The sequence below is a fragment of the Poecilia latipinna genome, unplaced genomic scaffold, assembly GCF_001443285.1.
Source record: "Poecilia latipinna isolate Pla-1442-1.1 unplaced genomic scaffold, P_latipinna-1.0 Scaffold990, whole genome shotgun sequence".
In the NCBI taxonomy this organism is placed as follows: domain Eukaryota; kingdom Metazoa; phylum Chordata; class Actinopteri; order Cyprinodontiformes; family Poeciliidae; genus Poecilia; species Poecilia latipinna.
In genome coordinates, this window is record NW_015113606.1 from 128,869 (window position 1) to 147,331 (window position 18,463).

Consider the following 18,463-nt stretch of genomic DNA (forward strand, 5'->3'; position numbering starts at 1 on the left):
ATTACTCGATTAATCGTAAGAATAATCGATAGATTACTCGATTACTAAAATATTCGTTTACAACAGCCCTAATTTTAATTTATAAATTTAAGACATTTTAAGACTTTAAAGGACACAGTTTCAACAAGGTTGCTTTGTGTTGCTGATAAATTGTGGACAATTTCGAAGAAGTAAAATGCTTTGCATGTTCTGCAGGACAACAGTAAGATAAACGGCCCCTTACCTGAGCTCAGAACCCCTGATGGGATGGTGGGGGGCATGACTGGAGGCATTGGTGGTGGGGCAGGGTAGCCCGATCCTGGAGGTCCTGCAGGGTGAGGCTGTCCTGGGTACGGAGCGGCAGGATACCCCGCTGGCTGGCCCGGGTAGAGAGGGGCATTTGGGTCGCTTGGATAGGGAGCGAAAGGCTGACCCGGCTGAGGACCGCCATAGGAGGGGAAGCCATAAGAAGGTGGAGGCGGGTAGCCCCCGCCCTGAGGTGGGTACATCGGACCATGGGAGTTCTCATACCCTGGAGGGTAGTCTGACCTGGACATGACGCCTGTTGAGGAGGAAGAGGAATCAAAGAATCCTCATTGTAGTTTGTTGTTATTTTTTACACTGTGGAGGTCTCAGAAAATTACGACTTTATTCTGATTATATCCTCATAATATTCTGGTAATATCATAACTATTCTTGTGATTAAAAAAAAAAAAGTCTTATTTCGTCGCAGGGTTGACCTGAATTCAAAGCCCAAATGAACAGAAGCTGTAAAACACACTTGTCAAACAAGATGGCGGTCAAGCTGACATCACTCTGAAATACGAAAACCCAAACCTTAAAAAAAAAAAAAAAAAAAAAACAATCAACATTTCCAAGATATTAAATCTTGAAAAACAAAAATTCCATAAGATCATTAACACCAAATTATTGTCCAGTTCTAGACCTGTGTGATGCTATAAAAATATGGTACTGCAATGATGTTGATAGTGAATAAGCCAAATTTAGCACACTACCCTCCTCCTTTATCATGACCACAACATCTCCCACCCTCTTCCTCTCATATATGCTTTATCAGGAGGGGGAGTTCACTTACACAGCAACTGAAACTACCTAGTCGAACTTCAGCGACTCTTTATATGTAGAAACGTTCCTTTCTGGCCGACGTTCATGTGTAACTAGAAGCAGACTGTGCTTCGCTCCTCAGACCTCTCTTCTCTGTCTTTAGAGGAAAGCAGAACAAAGTCCGGCCTTAACGAGAAGGCCTGTAACCCATCAGCCTGGTGGATTCCCCCATGAGACCCTGCTACATTATTAAGACACTAATAATATCCTTGCTTTTCCCTACGGACCAAATTAATCATGGAAATCCAAATACTTAGATATAAACTGATAAAAAACAGAGTCCAACTCAAGCCCAGCTGTGTGACTGTGTGTGTGCGCGTGCGTGTGTGTGCGTGTGTGTGTGTAAAGATTTTATTTAACACTTCAACACGCTGAGCGACATCCTAATGGATGTGGACACGAATAAGCATGTGGTTAATTAAAAACACATGGACCTCCAATAAAATCTTTTAAAAAAGGGGGGAAAAATTTAGCAAAGCCTGAAATATCATTTAAACTAACAAGCAGAGCCACCTATTAAAAAGAACAGATTAGTGGGTGGTTTTCCTATTTACATGTTGGCGTCTAAATTCATTTTTAACAGGGCTTTTAGGGGGAAAATACACACACACACAGCTGTCGTGACATCACGGTGCACTGCCAGGCAACCACCGGACACAAAACAGTCGCTGGAATTGGAAAAGCGCGGTCACAGAACAAGCTGCAGAGCTGCAGCTTGTTCTGGTTGGTTCCTGGAATCAGACGGAGAGGAGCGTCAGGTTTCGCTTCTAGACGAGTTTGAGCAACAGGGCGGAGCTTCAAACTTGTTGCAAACCATATCAGTCAGTATTTCATGAGGTTTTCTGTCTTTTTTTTTTTTTTTTTAAATAAAAGCACCACAATAAGCCGAAGTCATGTGGTTCTGAGTCATGATGACTCGGGAACAAGCGAACGTGCAACATTTAAAAGAAAACTCTCCTACTTCCCGTCCAATAAAATCCATTTCCTCAATCTGATTAAATATTAAAAAAAAAAAAAAAAAAAGATCAGCCATGTTTCCTAAGATTATTAAAATATCCAGTCAAAACAATAATCTTTAAGGCTACTGTGTTACAACGTCGCATACAAATGATTCTGGTGTGGAATAATTGCTAAAACTGTGTTTAAATTTAAGAAAACGTACAGAAATAATTTTCCAATCAACTACAAGTAGGTTGGATTATGGTTGTTGTCGTTACACGTTTGTCTACAGACTCTTGGAGATTTATTTAAGAAAAATATCCAGGAAAGATGGCAATGTTTTTATTGTGATGTTGCTTTAGGCATAGAAATAAGAAGCACATGCTTCTATCTACACTTTAGTTGCCATTGACAGGAACTTAAATTTTGCTTGAGTATTTCTGCACTAGTTTTGTCCTTGTTTTTTATTAAAGCATTTTGTGTTTTTCCTATTTTTTTTTTTTTACATGTGTATGGAAAGATTAAAAATAGCCTAAATTAATAAATAAATCTGATCTTTTCAATATTTGGAAAGTGGCTATTTGGAATGACAAAATGTCATCTCAATAGTATAGTTACTAATTTAACGGATTCGTAAGCAATTTAGGAAACTAGTTACCAATTTACTAATTAGTAAAACAGGAATCTATTTTGTGTTAAAGGTAAATTAACACAGGAAAAATTTTATTTTTATTGTCCAGGTTTTTAGCTATAGCTAACAAACAGCTATAGAGAGTTGAAGTTTTTTTCATGAATGAGGAGTAGCAATATCTAAGGCATTAATGAAGATGTTTTTTTTCTATAACCTGAATTTACATTTCATGTCAAACCAATTAGTGTCAAATTTGAGATTCAAAATAAAAAGTTTTTCTATCAAAGACATACCTCTATGTTTATGTTTTTAAACTAATTATGCATTTTGTGTTTTGGATGATTGTCAGAAAAAGTTCATTTCTGTGTCACAAACACTCCCCAGCTTTGTTGGGATGTTGTTGAAGTAGTTCTTCTCTTACTCGTGTACAATTTTTGGGTACTCCACCCACCTCTGTGTCCTTTATGGAGTGAACCAACTAGGCTAAAAGCCTTTATTTTCTTGTTTTTAAGCCATTCGTAGGTGGATTTACTGGTACCTTTTGAATAATGGTCCTGATGTATAACCCGCTTAGGGTCAGAAACTGATGAATGGACGTTCACCTCCAGGATTATATAAATAGATGCTATATTCTCCCCCAACTCAGGCAAGTGGACTTGTGGTTCCTTAGCCGTCACAGGTTCTTTTGTGAATTCCTGGATGAGTTTTCAATGTGCTCTCAGAGTAATACTGAAAGGTCAGTGAGGCCAAAGACATTCACCACTCCTCCATGTTTTGATGATAATGGCTCTGTAACTCTTTTCAGACTGACAAATGTAAATTTCATTCAAATCTTTCAGCCTATTTAACACCGTTGGATAGGTCCACTTATACATATTTTATCCTACAGATTAGGTAAGGGTAATTATCAGGACTGGGTGCAGCTAGAGAAACCAAACTCATCTTTCAAAATACTGTTTTTAATCTCAGGTAATTCATGGTTTAGCATGTTGGGTACCTTTTTAAAAGTGAGGTTTGGAGAGGTTTTTTTTTAATTTGATGAAAATTATTAGAAAATTACATGTATTTACTCAAATTATATCTGTTTGCAATTCTTTCAAAAATAAAGATATTCTGCTAAAGTGTTGTCTAATCTAAGACTGGGATCAGCATACTGGCTCAGAGTCATGATGTCATGACTTACTGTGGCTCTTTAGGAAACCAGCCCTATTGTTTTCACAAAAACCAGTTCTATGAATATTTGACTCCAAACGTGTATCAAAACCAAAAGGTACGTCCCGTGTCAGGGGAAAACGTTGGTGGAAAACAGATAAATTCACACAAGAAGCAAAATGAAGCCATTAAATCTATTTCACAACGGTTTCAGGAAAGGAGACTAAACAGCTGCTGGTCGAAAGAATAACATCTTAAGTGACTTTATTTTGACTGAACCGTGGGACAAAAACATGGCTGATAAAGTTTGAGTCGGAAGGCTCGAGCGTCCTCCTCCATCCTGATTCGGAGAGCCAAACATGAAGTAACAAACGAGCCTTTCAGGTGAATCACTGAGGCGCTGTTCGCTCTCTCTGTCTCTCAGAAAACTCACCATATCAAAATTGACTCCACCGTGAATATGCAGCCCTAAAAGGCCCCATTAGCTGCCATGGAAACTACGAGGTTCAACTTACCGAATTATGAAGCGTCCAGCTGCTTCTTATATTCCCACAGTTTGTCTCCCTCGAGGTGCTCACTTCCGGTCCTTTTACAGAAGAGACAGGTCGCTTTTAAGCCCTCGAGACAGAAGCAGTCGGGCCGATGTGTAGCAACAGTGACAAGGTTTTCCACGAACTGTGGAGCGAGGACGGCTGCTGGGTGGAGTCCGGAGGAATCTGTGAAACACACCCAATACACACCCGCAGAGGGAGCAACAGGGCCTCATGTTCGACACAGGGTCAGTTACATTATCACTAGCAGGTTTGTTTCAGAGCAGCCCACCCTGGTTTATTCCTTCGTTGACCTCCAACAGCAGTAACAATATTCCTGACTCTGATTTCTTTTTACTTTACGCTTCGATTTGAGTCATTCTAAGTATAAACCTGTGAATCTATTATTACTCTATAGTTTATGCCATGTTGTAATTAGGCTTAAAATCCATCAAATACAATTTAAGGCTTCTCGATATGGGGTTATATGACTCATCACCACCCAGGGTACAATTCCACTAGGGGGCGGAACAACCACTCGCCAAACAGGCTCTGTAATGCTACTGTAACATTACAGGGTAAAGATACTGAAATCAGTTTCTGATTTACATATACATTGTTTACATTTGTTCATCTGTAGCTTAAAATATTAAATTCTTGGACTGGCTTTTAATTCACTTTGGATTAAGACAAACATAATAAAAACATAATTGAAAGACCAGCCTGGGATAAATTGTTTAATCAGAAGGTGATTGAAAACACAGTTGTGATTTATGAAACTTTTACCCTACTTATGTCTTAACCTGAGCTGTAGCTCTGTATGTGGGAATATGACATGCTCATTTCAGTTTCTTAGGCAAATGCAGTTGCAAAACCCAAGTGAGACATCGTAGTTGCCATGTCTACCATTTAAATAAAATTAATGTAAAGAGAAATGCAAGTAATTTAGCAGTTTATGCATTGTTTTTCTCACTGTTTAGAACCTGAAGTTTATATTCAAATTACTGGCACTATGACATCAGTGTGAGACTGACATCAGAGTATGACACTGTGGCATCATGGAGACAATGTGACATCACAGAGGCACTATGACATCATATACACTGACATCATAGAGAAAATGTGACATCACAGATACACTGTGACATCACAAATACACTGTGACATCACAAAGACACAGTGACATCACAAAGGCACTGTGATATCACAAGGGCACTGTGACATCACAAATACACTATGACATCACAAGGACAGTGTGACATCATAGATATACTGTGACATCATAAAGACACTGACATCGCAATGTCACACTCTGATGTCACAGTGTGGAACCGTGACACCAGAGTGCGACATTCTGATGTCACAGTGCCTCCTGCAAGGTCTTGGTTTCCCTCAGAATGATGTACAGCATGGAACAAAACGTGAAATCTCACTCATGAATGGATGTGATCAAAACATTTTTTTAAATCTTTAACCTAAAATGCTAAACACATCACTTTTGATGAGCGCATTCCTGAGACTTTGACATGCTCCACAAACCCTTTTATCAAATTATCTGCCTGTCGTCTGGCCTGTGGTGTAGATTTTTTACTATAAGATTTTTTACTAAGTTTATTATAAAAATTTTACAATAAACTTGAATGAAACAAGTAACAAAGACAGACCTTTTTTTCATGTTCTTCTTGATTTATTTAATAAATTTCAAAATATGTGAATCTGTGACAACTTTTATGTTTGATTTACCAAAATGCAAAAATTCACCTAACAAACAGAACCATTCAGAAACTCAAAGACTCGTATCCATGCACACTTGTAAACTAGAATCCAGCGCATATCAGATCATCTAATACGTAGGCACGGTTCCGGACAGTTCAACAAATCTCAAGACGAGCCTCTTGGTGAGAGTGTATTTGGGCTCTGGCATCTGCTTATTGCGTATCATAAAATGGTTGTTGACCTTCCTGTTCACACGCGTTAAGACGGTGAGTATGTCATCTCTCTTTGGGCTGTAAATAAATCAAGAAAAAGACAACAAATAAAAAAATTATTCAACCTGATTTATACAACGTAACAACACACCACCAAAACATAGTCAAGAAGACCAAGGTTGCTCCAAACCTGGAAAACTGGAAACATTTTAAAGTAGATTTTTCTGGACTGCTTTCTTTGCGCAAACTGGCTAAACTTTTACAAGTGGACACCAACTATGTTCAGGGTCAGCAAATGGCAGGTCGGGTTCTGTCCACCATTTTGCGCCTTAATGCATAGCTTAAAACCAGTTATTTCACTTCATCCCTTACATCTACTACTTTTCTTTAAGACATATGTTTTTATGTGTAAACTAATGGCTGACTTACAGACTGCTAGGTCACTAAAAAACTGTTTCCAGTGGCCTACTTAAGGAGTGTTAGAAAAAGTTTATTAAAAAGATGAAAAGAGATTGAACAGAAAATATTAACCAATGCATACCGACATGTATTCATGCTAAAATTTGTTTGTTTGGTGTTTGTCATTTTTCCATAAAGATTAGACTCACCTGTGGCTTTAAGTGTTGGAAATATTTTTTGTTTTTTGTGGGTTTTTCTTTTTACATTTCCTAATTTTCCACAGACTACTCCATAAAAAACAAACAATAAAATCACAACAAATGACAAATTCAACCTGTATTAAGTTGCTTAAAATCCAACTATGGCGGTATCACTCAAAAATTATACCGGGCCTTTGTGTGAACTGGAGCGAATACTTTACCACAATAAAACCATCTCACCTGTTAGCTGCATTTTCCAGCTCCTGGCAGAGTACCTGGATGTATATGGAGCCCTTTTCTGTGTGCCGATAAGCTTTGCTGTAAGGCACTGTGGCCATGCCAATCAAAATGTCTCCATCCTTAGAAGGACAACTTGCATCCGAGAAGACAGAATCGGATGGCGTCTCTTTGGATTGCTCATCCTCGTTTGTCTTTTGAGTTGCCGTCAGAGGCACCTCGTCCTGACATGCCTGAATGAAGAAGAGCTTGGGCTTCCCAAACAAGGAGGGGACGTTCTTGAACAGATCAAACAGATTGTCCAGTTTCACTTCCTTTCCATCAGTGCCAATGATGATGCCTCTTTCTCCATGGGACAGCACACACACCACCTTAGAGAAGATAAGAAGGAAGGGGCGGGGGGAATTATTCTAAGGTGTATCATCTCTAAGTTTGAATTGGATTTAGGTAAGTTTAGCTTAAACGGTAACAACTAATCAAATAAACTTAGAGGATTTGAGTTGTGCTGGAACAGAGGAACATCCAGCTAACAAATCTGCAGCAATTGTGTGATCCTATCAAGTCAAAATGGACCAAAAATCTCTCAGGAATGTTTCTTGTTTACGGAATTAAAGCTGCAGTATGTACATTTCATTTGAATTTTTTTTTAATTGTTGAAACTGGCACTATATCATTATAGTATGGTATGAGACGGATAATCTGTGAAAAAATTTAACTCCTCTACCTTCTCAGCGCTGACTAGAAACAACCAATCAGTGCCAGGAGGCGGGTCTTAGCGCTGTCAGTAGCAAATGCACTAGGACCCTTCCCTTAGCTCTGATTGGTTGTTTTGTCGGCACATTTCTTCAAAAGGCAATAGCAGCTTAGGGAAGAGGTGCAGGAAACCAATCTTTTCCCAGATTACCAGTCTTGTAACAAACTGTCACGACATGGTGAAAGTTTTAACAAATATGTAAAAATATATATTTTTTTCTTATAAAAGTTACATTATTGACATTAAAGGCAGTTCTAAACAAGGGGGTTTACCTTATACTAGTAAGATGCACCTAATAAAATTAGTGATGTGAGTGTATGTAATTTATATAATTTAAAACACATAAATAAAAAACTGTTGTATGCAAGAAAAAAATCCCTTACCAAGGCATCCTCTTTAGAAAAATCCCTCTTGCTCAGCTCTTTGAGCATCTCTGTAATCTTATCAGCTGTCAGGTTTGTGTGTATGATTGGAACAAAGCCGAAGCGTTTGAACAGGTTGCTTAGATTTTCTGCGTCACATAGAAGAAAAATCCAAATCAAAGCACATTTAGATTCATGACTGCAATATGCAACACATGAAACTTAATGCAAATGCATAAATCAGGACAGAAAGTTATTAAAAAAACTAGAAAAACCTACCGTCGTCCATTTTGCTTCCAAGACGTTTTCTGTATTTAGAGCCCGTGAAGTCCTCATTGCTGATGATCACACAACAACCTCGAGGATTCTGCGTCAGACTGTAGAACTCGTCTATCTACAGGACACAAGCACAGAGCCAGCTGAGACAAAGGCCTGAAAAGAACGAACAAATGGTAGAAGAAGCAACTTGGATTGTTCCAAGTTAATTACGTCTTCAGATGGCATCGTTTCCTGTTGTGCACTATGATTGTTAACGCCTCCTCCTGGACCTGAAAGACAAACAGACATAAATTGTATTCATTTATTTTAAATACAGCAACATAAAACACATCTTTGTACTTTGGTCTTTCATATACAAGCACTCTGTTTTCCTGGCTAGTTCCTTTAAGCTAAGTTTAAGTAGCTTAAATAAACTTTTAGTTTAGTTATTAGAATGACTTTCACAAAATCATGCGTTTCCAAAGCAATGAAGGTTTTCCTGGCTTTTGCTCCAAATTGCCTACGCCAATATTGTGATTAAGTATAACTGGATATGTTCAGTCTCTCCAATGCCACGTAGGAAGTAATAATTTAGGAATATGTTCTGGATTTTGGGAACTTGTTTTTACCCTTTACACCAAAAGTCTTCTTTGGATTGGGCCTTCAAGTCACATGTGGCATCTCTGGCTTTGGCCATACGTGAGTTGAGTGACAGAAAATCGGAAAGTAAGAAACTTTTGACCATGAAGAGAAAGTTATTCCTTCTAAAATGATCAAATCTCCAATTAGCCTCTTACATTGGCTAACTGTGTTTTTCCATCCGCAAAGTACAATACATTTAAATTTCAAGGGTAATGCTTTCTCCAACACCACGGTGGAGCCGGCTTTAAAGGGCATTGAGGTTGTTCATCTGCAATTTGGATGCATTCAGAGTCACATTGGGAATCTCTGGAGCCCTAAAGTCCTGGTGGCAGAAGAGAACTGTCACTTTACAACCCATTAATGGAAACGTTGGAAGACTGTATGTCAGAGCTAAATGCTCCCCGGAGTCAGAGGAGATGGATGCATTGGTCGTGTTCGCGAAGGGTCCAAATGACAGAATAAGGGACTATATTTCCAATTTTGCTGTGATAAATAACTCTGACAGGCTTGGACGTTCTGAAACTCTTGGTTTCATCTGTTGCCGCCATGTTTCTTTTCCTCCCTCCTCTTTCCTTCCTTTTAGCAAAACAGATCAAAATACAGCTTTAGGTTTTTCAATCAATTTCTTTGCTAACTATTAGATTCTGAATCAGCATTACTTACCAAAGTTCTTAAAATTAATTCATACCCTTGCATTGATAAGTTGTCTGTACTACTAATCTACAGACTCTGTATATTTAGATTATATTTTGTCTCTTTATAATCTTAATAAACAGTAGCTAAATGTCAGCTGACTCATAATAGATTAGATTTTTATCATTAAACTACTATTGTTCTTATCATAATCCTTAAATGACATGTTCATTTGTTTCTTTTTTATAAATAATCCAGAAAAAAATTGACATATCCCCAGATTTCTCTTTTAAAATGAACATCTTACTGCACAGAAAGAGCGTATTTTCAGATTGTTTTTGAAAACCACAAGGACCAATTTGACATTAAAGTCATTTTTAAAGTCAATGACAGCTCACTAATTCCTACTGTAGCAACTAAGCCTTTGAAACGACAGGCCTCGTTTCAAGGTTGGTAGCTCTCTGACTACCAACCCTGAGGCAAAACTAACAATCACAAAACTTGTGTCACTGTGCTCATGTTTACCTGTGGGAGGGAGTCTGTCTTTGTACCCTTTGACAGTTTTTGCCAGCGGTACATTATCGGTGTTGATCATGAGCTCGTGGAGTTTATCGACGTTGTCTTTAGAGATCAGACCTGCCTTCTCCATTTCAGCAAACACATTTAAAGCTGTCTGTAATATTCAGAGAAAGGAAGATTTTTTTTTTTTTAGATTTTCACAAATTTTATGAAAACTACAAAGCCCCAGCCACCACCAAGCCTGTCACAACAGAAAATTTTGGTGGACGATAAATTATCTTAGACATTGCTGCAATAAACAATCATATTGTTGTTTTGAGATCGTTTTCAAGTGTGTAATAATGCAAGGACACATTTTCAGTCTAAGGCCAGCAAGCTTTAAATTCTAATGTGCAATTAACACTGGAACTTTACATTTTAAATATCCAAAAAAAACTAAACAAAACAACAACAGAAAGATTAGATATAATAAAATGTGAAGTCTCTGTAAACAGAACAAAGTTCTTTAAAACAAGATTCAAAAAAGAGCTGAGACCGACTGAAGACTTTAGAAAGAGAGAGAATAGAGAAAAACAATAAATCATGCGATTCAAAATGATGGGAGCTCATATTAATTTATCATGTGATTAATCGAATAACTGATTTATTGTGACAGGCCAACATATCACTGAAGTACAACATAGAGATTTGAGGTAATTATTTGCTGTTGTGTGGGTGTGTTCTCACGCTGCTCTTGTCCAGTTGTCGTTTGGCGATCTGATCGTTAACTAGGAACTTCAACGTTTCCACCTTATCGTCGGTCAAATCCTCGTGTATTTTGTACAGCATCAACCTTGGGGTGAGAGCATACAAGTTCAAATAAAACAAAGTTGAAACTTATACAGCTCTGTTGTAACGTCTGGAATTCGATTTCAGTATTTTCTTTCTAGGTCTTTGTGTCTGTTTTTCTTTCTCTCCTTTCTTAAGTCCTTCATTTTGTATTTTTTCTCTTGGCTTTAGTTCCTTCCATCCTCCCTTCATGTCCTCCTTTATGTGTGCCTTTCGTATCTTTCTTGTCCTTTCTTGATTCTTTTTCACTTTCTTTGTTGTTTTCTTCCTTCCTTGTGGCCTTTTGATGTTTTTCATAAGACTTAGACTTATTATATTGTTGTTGCACAAAGGCACAACAATGAAACTGGTAACAAAATGTTGTCACCTGGCCACCGGAACACACAGAAAAAAACACAGAAATATCACAGGTGTGCCTTTAAATACATAATTAAATATACAAATAACAATTTATTGCTAAATATATATAACTTGGCATCTTCAGACAGTCTAAGTGTTATTCCTCTTCCCTTCCTTCATTTTGCCCTTCCTTGTATCCTAATTACTTTGTTTCATTTTCTCCTTTCTGGTGTCTTTCTCGTTCTTTCTTGTGTCATTTCTCCCTGATGCCCTTTATAGGATCCTTCTTTCTTTCCATCCTTTCTTGTGCCCTGTTTTTCTTTCAATCATTCTATCATTTTTCCCTCTGGTCTTCCACTTCCATTTCTTCTTCGTGTCTTTTAAAGATTTCATATTTAGTTTGTGTCAAAAGCATAAATATCTGCCATGGATGCATGGCAAACATCAGTGTTTCCAAATTTAAAATAATCGTAAAGGCCTGAGAGCTTGGAAAAGTTCATTATGGATGTGCAGGAACCCTGCACCTCATATTCAAAGTAACAAACCACAACCTGATCAACACTGCTACATCAGTACTCTTGTTACCTGTATTCAGACAGGTAAGCAGGACAGGCGTCAGTTTCCTCCCTTTCTCTGCTGTCACTCTCCAGCATGTTGAGGAGATCTGCTCGACGGGTGGTGCGGAACAGCTCAGCGAGGAATGTGCTGTTCAGGAAACCTTTCTCCTCCAGTTTCACGAACAAGTCCCTTGCACACTTGATCTGCGGGATGAACAACAACAAAAAAAACACACAAATAGATGATGAGAGAAACTTCAGACACACTTAAGATCTCCAAACATGTGCCGCTCACCTCCTCAAGTTGCTTTCTGTTGATGACATCGCTACACAGGAAGCATAGCTCTGCTACCTCTCTAGAGTCCAGGTCGTCGTCAATCCGAGCCAGCAGTGGCCTGTTCATCTCAGCTGTCAAAGCTGGAGCTGCTGGGGATTAAGATTACAAAAGAAATAATAATAATAAAAAAACATAATCAGAGAGTATCTGTAAAAAGGTCCCAAAAGGAAAATTGTCTTTCATTTCCATCAGACTGATAAATTCCAGCAAGTGAGGACAATACTGACTCCCCTTTTCTGTGATGAATGACTTTAGGATTTTTTTTTAGTAACTTCTGACTTGAACTAACTCTTTGGTATGCTCCTAGAGAAATTACATGGAAATACAGCACAGTTAAACTGGAAAGAAAAACAGGAGTACTTCCGTGTTAAAGCAATTAACTCCATCATAGTAGACAGAGGCTGTTAAGGATTTTTGTTTTTTTTGGTATGTAACTTGATTATTTTTGTACTTCTGTTAGTGTGTCTTTAAATAAAGGGCAACGAAAAATGTAGTTCATGACTGATCAAAAAGTAATTTGCTAATTTAAATCAATAAGACATTTTATGTTTTACATTAATATTACACATATAACAATTCAGCTTATGTCATAATGTCATCACTGAAAAAAACAAACTTTAAATTGTTCTTACTAAAACAATAAACTATTTCAATGATCGAAAAGGTTTTCACACCGCATTACGTATCATTGCCTGTCATGACCTAAGTTTTTAAGAACTTTGTTACCCCAGGAGAGCTGCGGTGGCGAAGTTTGAAATGAACAAAGTTTAACATACTCACTGAAGCCGACGGCTGACAAGGTCAAATAAAAGCGTCGAAAAGAAGAAAAGTCTCTTCAGAAGTTGATAACTTGGTGGGGGGATTTCTTCTCGAAACAAAAACACAAAGTACCAAATTGGGTGGTGGTTATTAAAGCAGCTTTTCGCTGAGTGAAATGCGTTTGTTTCACTTTCAGAGGAAATGAGCGCATGTTTTGACTGAGCGGTAAGCAGAACGTCATTATCATTCAACATTGTGATTCCTGCCGCGTTTTCTTCAAACTACGTGACGCTTTCGTTCTTTATTTTTTCTTTTTAATTTATTTATTCTTAGAAAATTAGTCTACGACAACTTAGTTTAGAATGCTTGGTAAGCGCTCATAATATTCACCGAAACACTCCAAGCTTTTAATGTTAAAAGTACTATCTGCGTTTCCTTTATTTTTTGCGTTGCGAAATCAGCGGGGCAGAAGACGCAGAAACGTTCAGTAAGTACGTGAAGTTCGCCGCCATGTTGTGAGTGGCATTTGCTTCAGACATGAATAAAAAAAAAATCCTTAAAAAAAATGTTCTTTCAAAGTTTTTTATTTAGTTCATGCTGTCTGAAGTAAAAGCAAAAATAGTATTAACATTTTTATATACAAGAATGGTCTTATTGCAATTATCAAGGTGGGAAAATAGTTCCAACATTTTTTTTACCAAGAAAGTGTGTCGTATCTGAGGCACATCTTAAATAGAAACGTTTTTAAATGGTTAAAAACATTTCTTGGGTCTACATCTTAAGTAAAAATAAATTCAGAAAGGCAACTTTAAAATTGCAAGTCTGCAATTTTTAAGTTTCCCTTCATACCTTAAATTCTATGTTAAAAATACAACACGACATGAACAAATAAGGTAAACTAATTAAAAATTACAATGAAATACATAAAAGCATTGATGGGCATGGAGTAATAAAATAATGTTTTTAGGTGTGGGTGATGTTCCTGTTAAAGTGTTTCAGGGTGAGGGGGTTTTCGGGTTAGACTCCGGGGAATGGTAGGTGGAATAAGGAGGGAAGTATTCTCGAGCAAACTGGAAGATGTTGTCCGGTTTCACAATCAGCAAGTCCTGTATGAAATCGGACAGGAGGGCTCGGAGCTCTGGGTGCTCCCTCAGGTATGAATTGTGTTCTGCTTTCAGGAAGTCCTGCCACGGTGGGAAACGGGGATACAATTAATACTCTTCTGTTTGTTGGGAAGGTTCGTGATTACCTCGAGCGACTTTAAATAAATAAGCATCCGATAATAAGCTTTTGTTTTGTAAAAACCAAACCATGGGTACCTTTTTATCCAAATACAGAGAGTACAACTGCATGTCCTCCTGCCACACCAGAGGGATCTTCATACGACCTGACACAGAGAGAAAACAAACATAGATGACTCCTCTGTCAACACTACTCTTCTTTGCATGGGATATTTTAGGGTCTGAGGGTCATTTTGTATCCATGCATTAAATTTTTGTCCCATTCTACTTCATTTTTGTACCTGTTAAAGTATTGTGTACCAATGCTGTGAAAAAGTAATTTATATTGAAGTTTTTTGATGATCTAAAACATTGAAGTATGACCTAAAAAAGAAAAACAGAAGAAAGCTGTAAGAGGGATTTTTTTTTTTCTTTAAACAGCACTGCATTTATGCAGTTAGTTCTGGACTGGGTATTTTGCAAATGGTAGCCAATAGAATTCAAGTACCATTGTTCCTAGGTATATAAGCTTTTGAAGTCGAATTTTCTTTATTATATCTTAAATATTGTCACCTCCCTAAAATAAAGGCGTAAGTCTTTTTTTGCCCAAAGTAATTTTTATTTTTGCCTAAAACATATTTGGCAAAGAAGAAGGTGTTTTATTTTTATGTTTGTTTTTTTTGTTGTTGTTTTTTTGCCAAAAATTACTTTTGGCAAAAATGATTTTAAAATAATAATTTAGGCCATTATTTTTCTTTTTTACATATTTGCAGAATATGTGAATAATATGTGAATATGTTAAAAATGTTCACATGGAAAAATGTGTGAATAGGCAAATTTTCTGCAAATAACTGGAAGTTCAGAGAAAAATCTGCAAATCCACAAACACATAACTGCAAATGGGCAGGAGTACACTGTATTTTCAGGTATTAAGAGATAATCATAAATATAATGAAATGTGACATAATTTACCTGTGTCTTAAGAAGTTTTTTTTACACCTTGTTTCTGTTAATTGTGGTTCTGATACCAGCATAGAACAACTGGAATCTGATAAAATTGAGACATTATGACAAAACTAAAATAACTGAGAGGGCTCTTGTTGAAATATCTTTTTTTCAGAAGCACATAACCAAATTTCCTTTCAGAAGACTTGGAAAATGATTTTCTTTTATCACCTGACAAAGCATGCATGAAAACATCCTGTGAAGAACGGCTCATTAGCTCCATAAAGTAATGGAAGAGGTTGTGTACGAAACCAGCAAAACTACAACAAGGTGTCAACACTTTAATTATTTACCTCTGCCTTTCTTTGAAAGCTCCTGTATAAACTTCATTGTGACTGGAGATCCCACCTGTTTTCTGCTGGCCAAGTAACTAATAACAAAAAGCACATTTCAAGTAAACTAAAATCTCAATTAGATCATTTTCCAAAACGATTTTTAACAGTAGTTTTTACATGTGCAACCTATTTGTTGCAAGTCAAACTCACAGTCACGAACTCACCCGTTATCAAGGAAGTAGCAGTGCCACGTGGAATGGTCGGCATCAGCGGAACCAACCATCCTCTCAAGCCCAAATACCTCCACGGTCTCACCGCGAACCTGCATTTCTTTCACGTCCAGCTCACTCTGATTGTGCACCAAAACAGAGCAAAACATCACAGTTTACCCCAACATGCCAACGTTCTCCTGGTGCACGCGCACAGCTGTAGTTACTTACAAAAGTGGTCTGATTTATATGTAAACTTTGGTCCAAGATGATGAAGACCATGTTCTTTGGAACCTTCTTCCTCAGAGCCATGAGACGCATCAACAGCATGCTGGATCCCTCGGTGACCAGGCCACACAAGACAGACATGGGATAAGACACACACTCCTCCTCGGTCACGTCCTTCGCTCACATTCATTCACACACACACCAAGAAGAAATACACCCAAAGGTAATCTGACAACAGAAGGTATGCTATTGTCTGCCAGGTGTCAATACAGACGGGTTGATGCTAAAAATGTTTTCAAAACTATTCATAACACTTGGCATGTCTTCTGTCTTATAAAACAGAAGAAATGTTTTGAAAATTATGGTTTTAACATGACAAAATGTGTAAAGGTTTAACTGTATGAATAGCTTTCCAAAGGCACTGAAAACACGGGAAGCGACATTGTTCATTTTTACCTCTCCCATGGCGGTGAATTTGTTGATCACCATCTGTTTGCCACGTTGCACCATGTGACTCCTCTTCTCAACATTGTAACTGTCGAGCTAAATGAGTTTTTAGAAAGGAGAAGCAAACTGTTAAAACAATAAACTTTGCTATAAACAGTTTGGTTATTAAAAGTAGGGACATTCAAGTTAAGCGGCTGATTAAGGCCTCCACATCACCAGGGGGCCCCCAAGAGCAAAAAAACAAGCGTGATAAAAAAAAAGAACATTAAATAATGTCAACTAAATGCTATTACACATGGAAAAGCTACAAGTTAACACGTTATTTGTGTTGGTACACAAATAATAAGCTAATTTCTTCCTGGTATTGGCTGCTGCCACTGTTTGGGAAATATATGTTTGTCTGCTGATGTTACTTTTAAATAGTTAAAATAATGTGGCACATTTAAATACCACTCAGGATTTCAAAATTCAATTTATTTATTAATTTTTTTATTTTTTAGTTTGCTACTCCTGTAAGGTTAAAACCAATAGCCATAATAACACCGGTACCATGAACGCTAATAACCTAATAACAAATTACGCTAATAATAGGTATGTTACACACTTAGGCTGGCCTAGAAATGATGGAGCATCTGTTGTTCAACTGTTGGTATGGTTTGTGGGGGGACCCAAATGAAAATCTGCACAGGGCCCCAAAGAGGTTTGGGTTGGCCCTGAAAGGAGGTGATGTTTAAAGGGCTCACCTTGACATACTCATGGTAGTCTTCCTCCAGGACCTCCAGATCAGCGGTTAGATAAGCTTAATAGTCAATAGTAGAAGAAGAGAAGACGTACAGTAATATACAACAAAGCACACATGGAACCATCAGTGATCACCTGATGGATAACTGATCTCACCAGTCACCGTTGTTCCACAGGGAGAGCCGTCGATAGCTCCGTGGCTCCGAGCGTGCAGAATCACGCAGGGCTCCAGGGCTCTGTGGGTGAACTCCACAGACACACTGAACTCCCCCAGGATGCCGCCACTCTCAGACATCACCATCAGAGTCTCTGAAAACACACACTTCTGCAGCTCCTCGGGCTCTGGAAGAACACACAAGCCACAGCTGACACCACCAAACACCTCTAGTAATGTTTTCCCACCCCATGTTTGCTGTTTTTAATACATAACTGGAAGTTTGAATGTCAAACTCACCTATGGAGGTCAAGAAACTGACAGCCTCGTCTGAAGCTTGAAACTCTGCTTCAATTTTGGACTCTTCAGCGACAGTCTCTTCTGAAGCTTTGAACTCTTCTCCAGGTTTGGACTCTTCAGAAACAGCCTCGTCTGAAGCTTTGAACTCTTCTTCAGGTTTGGACTCTTCAGAAACAGCCTCGTCTGAAGCTTTGAACTCTTCTTCAGGTTTGGACTCCTCAGAAACAGCCTCGTCTGAAACGTTTAACTCTTCATATTTGAACTCGTCAGCGACAGCCTCGTCTGAAACTTTGAACTCTTCAGCGACAGCTTCCTCGGAAGCTTTTGACTCTTCATATTTGAACTCTTCAGGGACAACCTCGTCTGAAGCTTTTAACTCGTCGTCATGTTTGGACTCTTCAGCGGCAGCCTCCTCTGAAGCTTCCAACTCTCCTTCAGGTTGGGACTCTGTAGTGACTGTCGGAACATCCTCCTCCTCCATTATCGACTCCATTAATGTATCGCTTTTTCTCCCTCCAGCCTTTTTACAAACTCCTCACGAACAACGGTTGAGTTGCGTCGTACCCTCCAGCTTCTGTTCGGAGACGAATTTGGGTTGTCATGGTAACGACGCCGTTTGTCAACGCGCAGCCGCAGTAGAATCCGGAAATACAGTCTGTGAAACAGAGTTTTTCATGTATTAGGTCTGTTTTTTTTTGTTGTTGTTGTTGTTTTTGCTTGTTTGCTTTTAATTAAACATAAATGAAGCATCTACATATATATATATATATATATAT

General features: G+C 38.1%; 3 protein-coding genes across 11 annotated transcripts in view; all 3 read right to left on the reverse strand.

Moving 5' to 3' along the window:
* tmbim1a (transmembrane BAX inhibitor motif containing 1a) overlaps positions 1-4,595 on the reverse strand; it is an 18,186-nt gene extending 13,591 nt beyond the window's left edge. The window contains exons 1-2 of the mRNA XM_015050424.1: positions 4,342-4,595; positions 224-541 (exon numbers count right to left, since the gene is read on the reverse strand). Coding sequence (XP_014905910.1) covers positions 224-536 — 313 coding nt within the window. The 5' untranslated portion in view covers positions 537-541; positions 4,342-4,595. The remainder of the gene's footprint in view (positions 1-223; positions 542-4,341) is intronic.
* Positions 4,596-6,036: 1,441 nt separating this feature from the next.
* Positions 6,037-13,488, reverse strand: casp8 (caspase 8, apoptosis-related cysteine peptidase). Of its 8 annotated transcripts, none has more exons than XM_015050444.1 (11): positions 13,130-13,488; positions 12,581-12,652; positions 12,308-12,435; positions 12,041-12,216; positions 11,015-11,120; positions 10,295-10,442; positions 8,726-8,784; positions 8,516-8,630; positions 8,258-8,385; positions 7,124-7,491; positions 6,037-6,362 (listed from the first exon to the last, which is right to left on the reverse strand). In XM_015050444.1, the coding sequence occupies exons 3-11, from the start codon at positions 12,413-12,415 to the stop codon at positions 6,200-6,202; spliced, it is 1,371 nt and encodes a 456-aa protein (XP_014905930.1). In that variant the 5' UTR covers positions 12,416-12,435; positions 12,581-12,652; positions 13,130-13,488; the 3' UTR covers positions 6,037-6,199. The 8 variants fall into 8 exon arrangements, with proteins under 8 accessions (XP_014905930.1, XP_014905929.1, XP_014905928.1 ...); XM_015050443.1 differs by having other exon boundaries at positions 12,544-12,652; XM_015050442.1 differs by having other exon boundaries at positions 12,308-12,438; positions 12,544-12,652.
* Positions 13,489-14,050: 562 nt separating this feature from the next.
* On the reverse strand, positions 14,051-18,306 carry catip (ciliogenesis associated TTC17 interacting protein). Of its 2 annotated transcripts, XM_015050438.1 has the most exons (10): positions 17,998-18,306; positions 17,688-17,964; positions 17,390-17,575; positions 17,236-17,291; positions 16,502-16,588; positions 16,049-16,219; positions 15,833-15,957; positions 15,627-15,703; positions 14,428-14,495; positions 14,051-14,292 (listed from the first exon to the last, which is right to left on the reverse strand). In XM_015050438.1, the coding sequence occupies exons 1-10, from the start codon at positions 18,178-18,180 to the stop codon at positions 14,104-14,106; spliced, it is 1,419 nt and encodes a 472-aa protein (XP_014905924.1). In that variant the 5' UTR covers positions 18,181-18,306; the 3' UTR covers positions 14,051-14,103. The 2 variants fall into 2 exon arrangements, with proteins under 2 accessions (XP_014905924.1, XP_014905923.1); XM_015050437.1 differs by having other exon boundaries at positions 17,688-18,306.
* Positions 18,307-18,463: the final 157 nt, after the last annotated feature.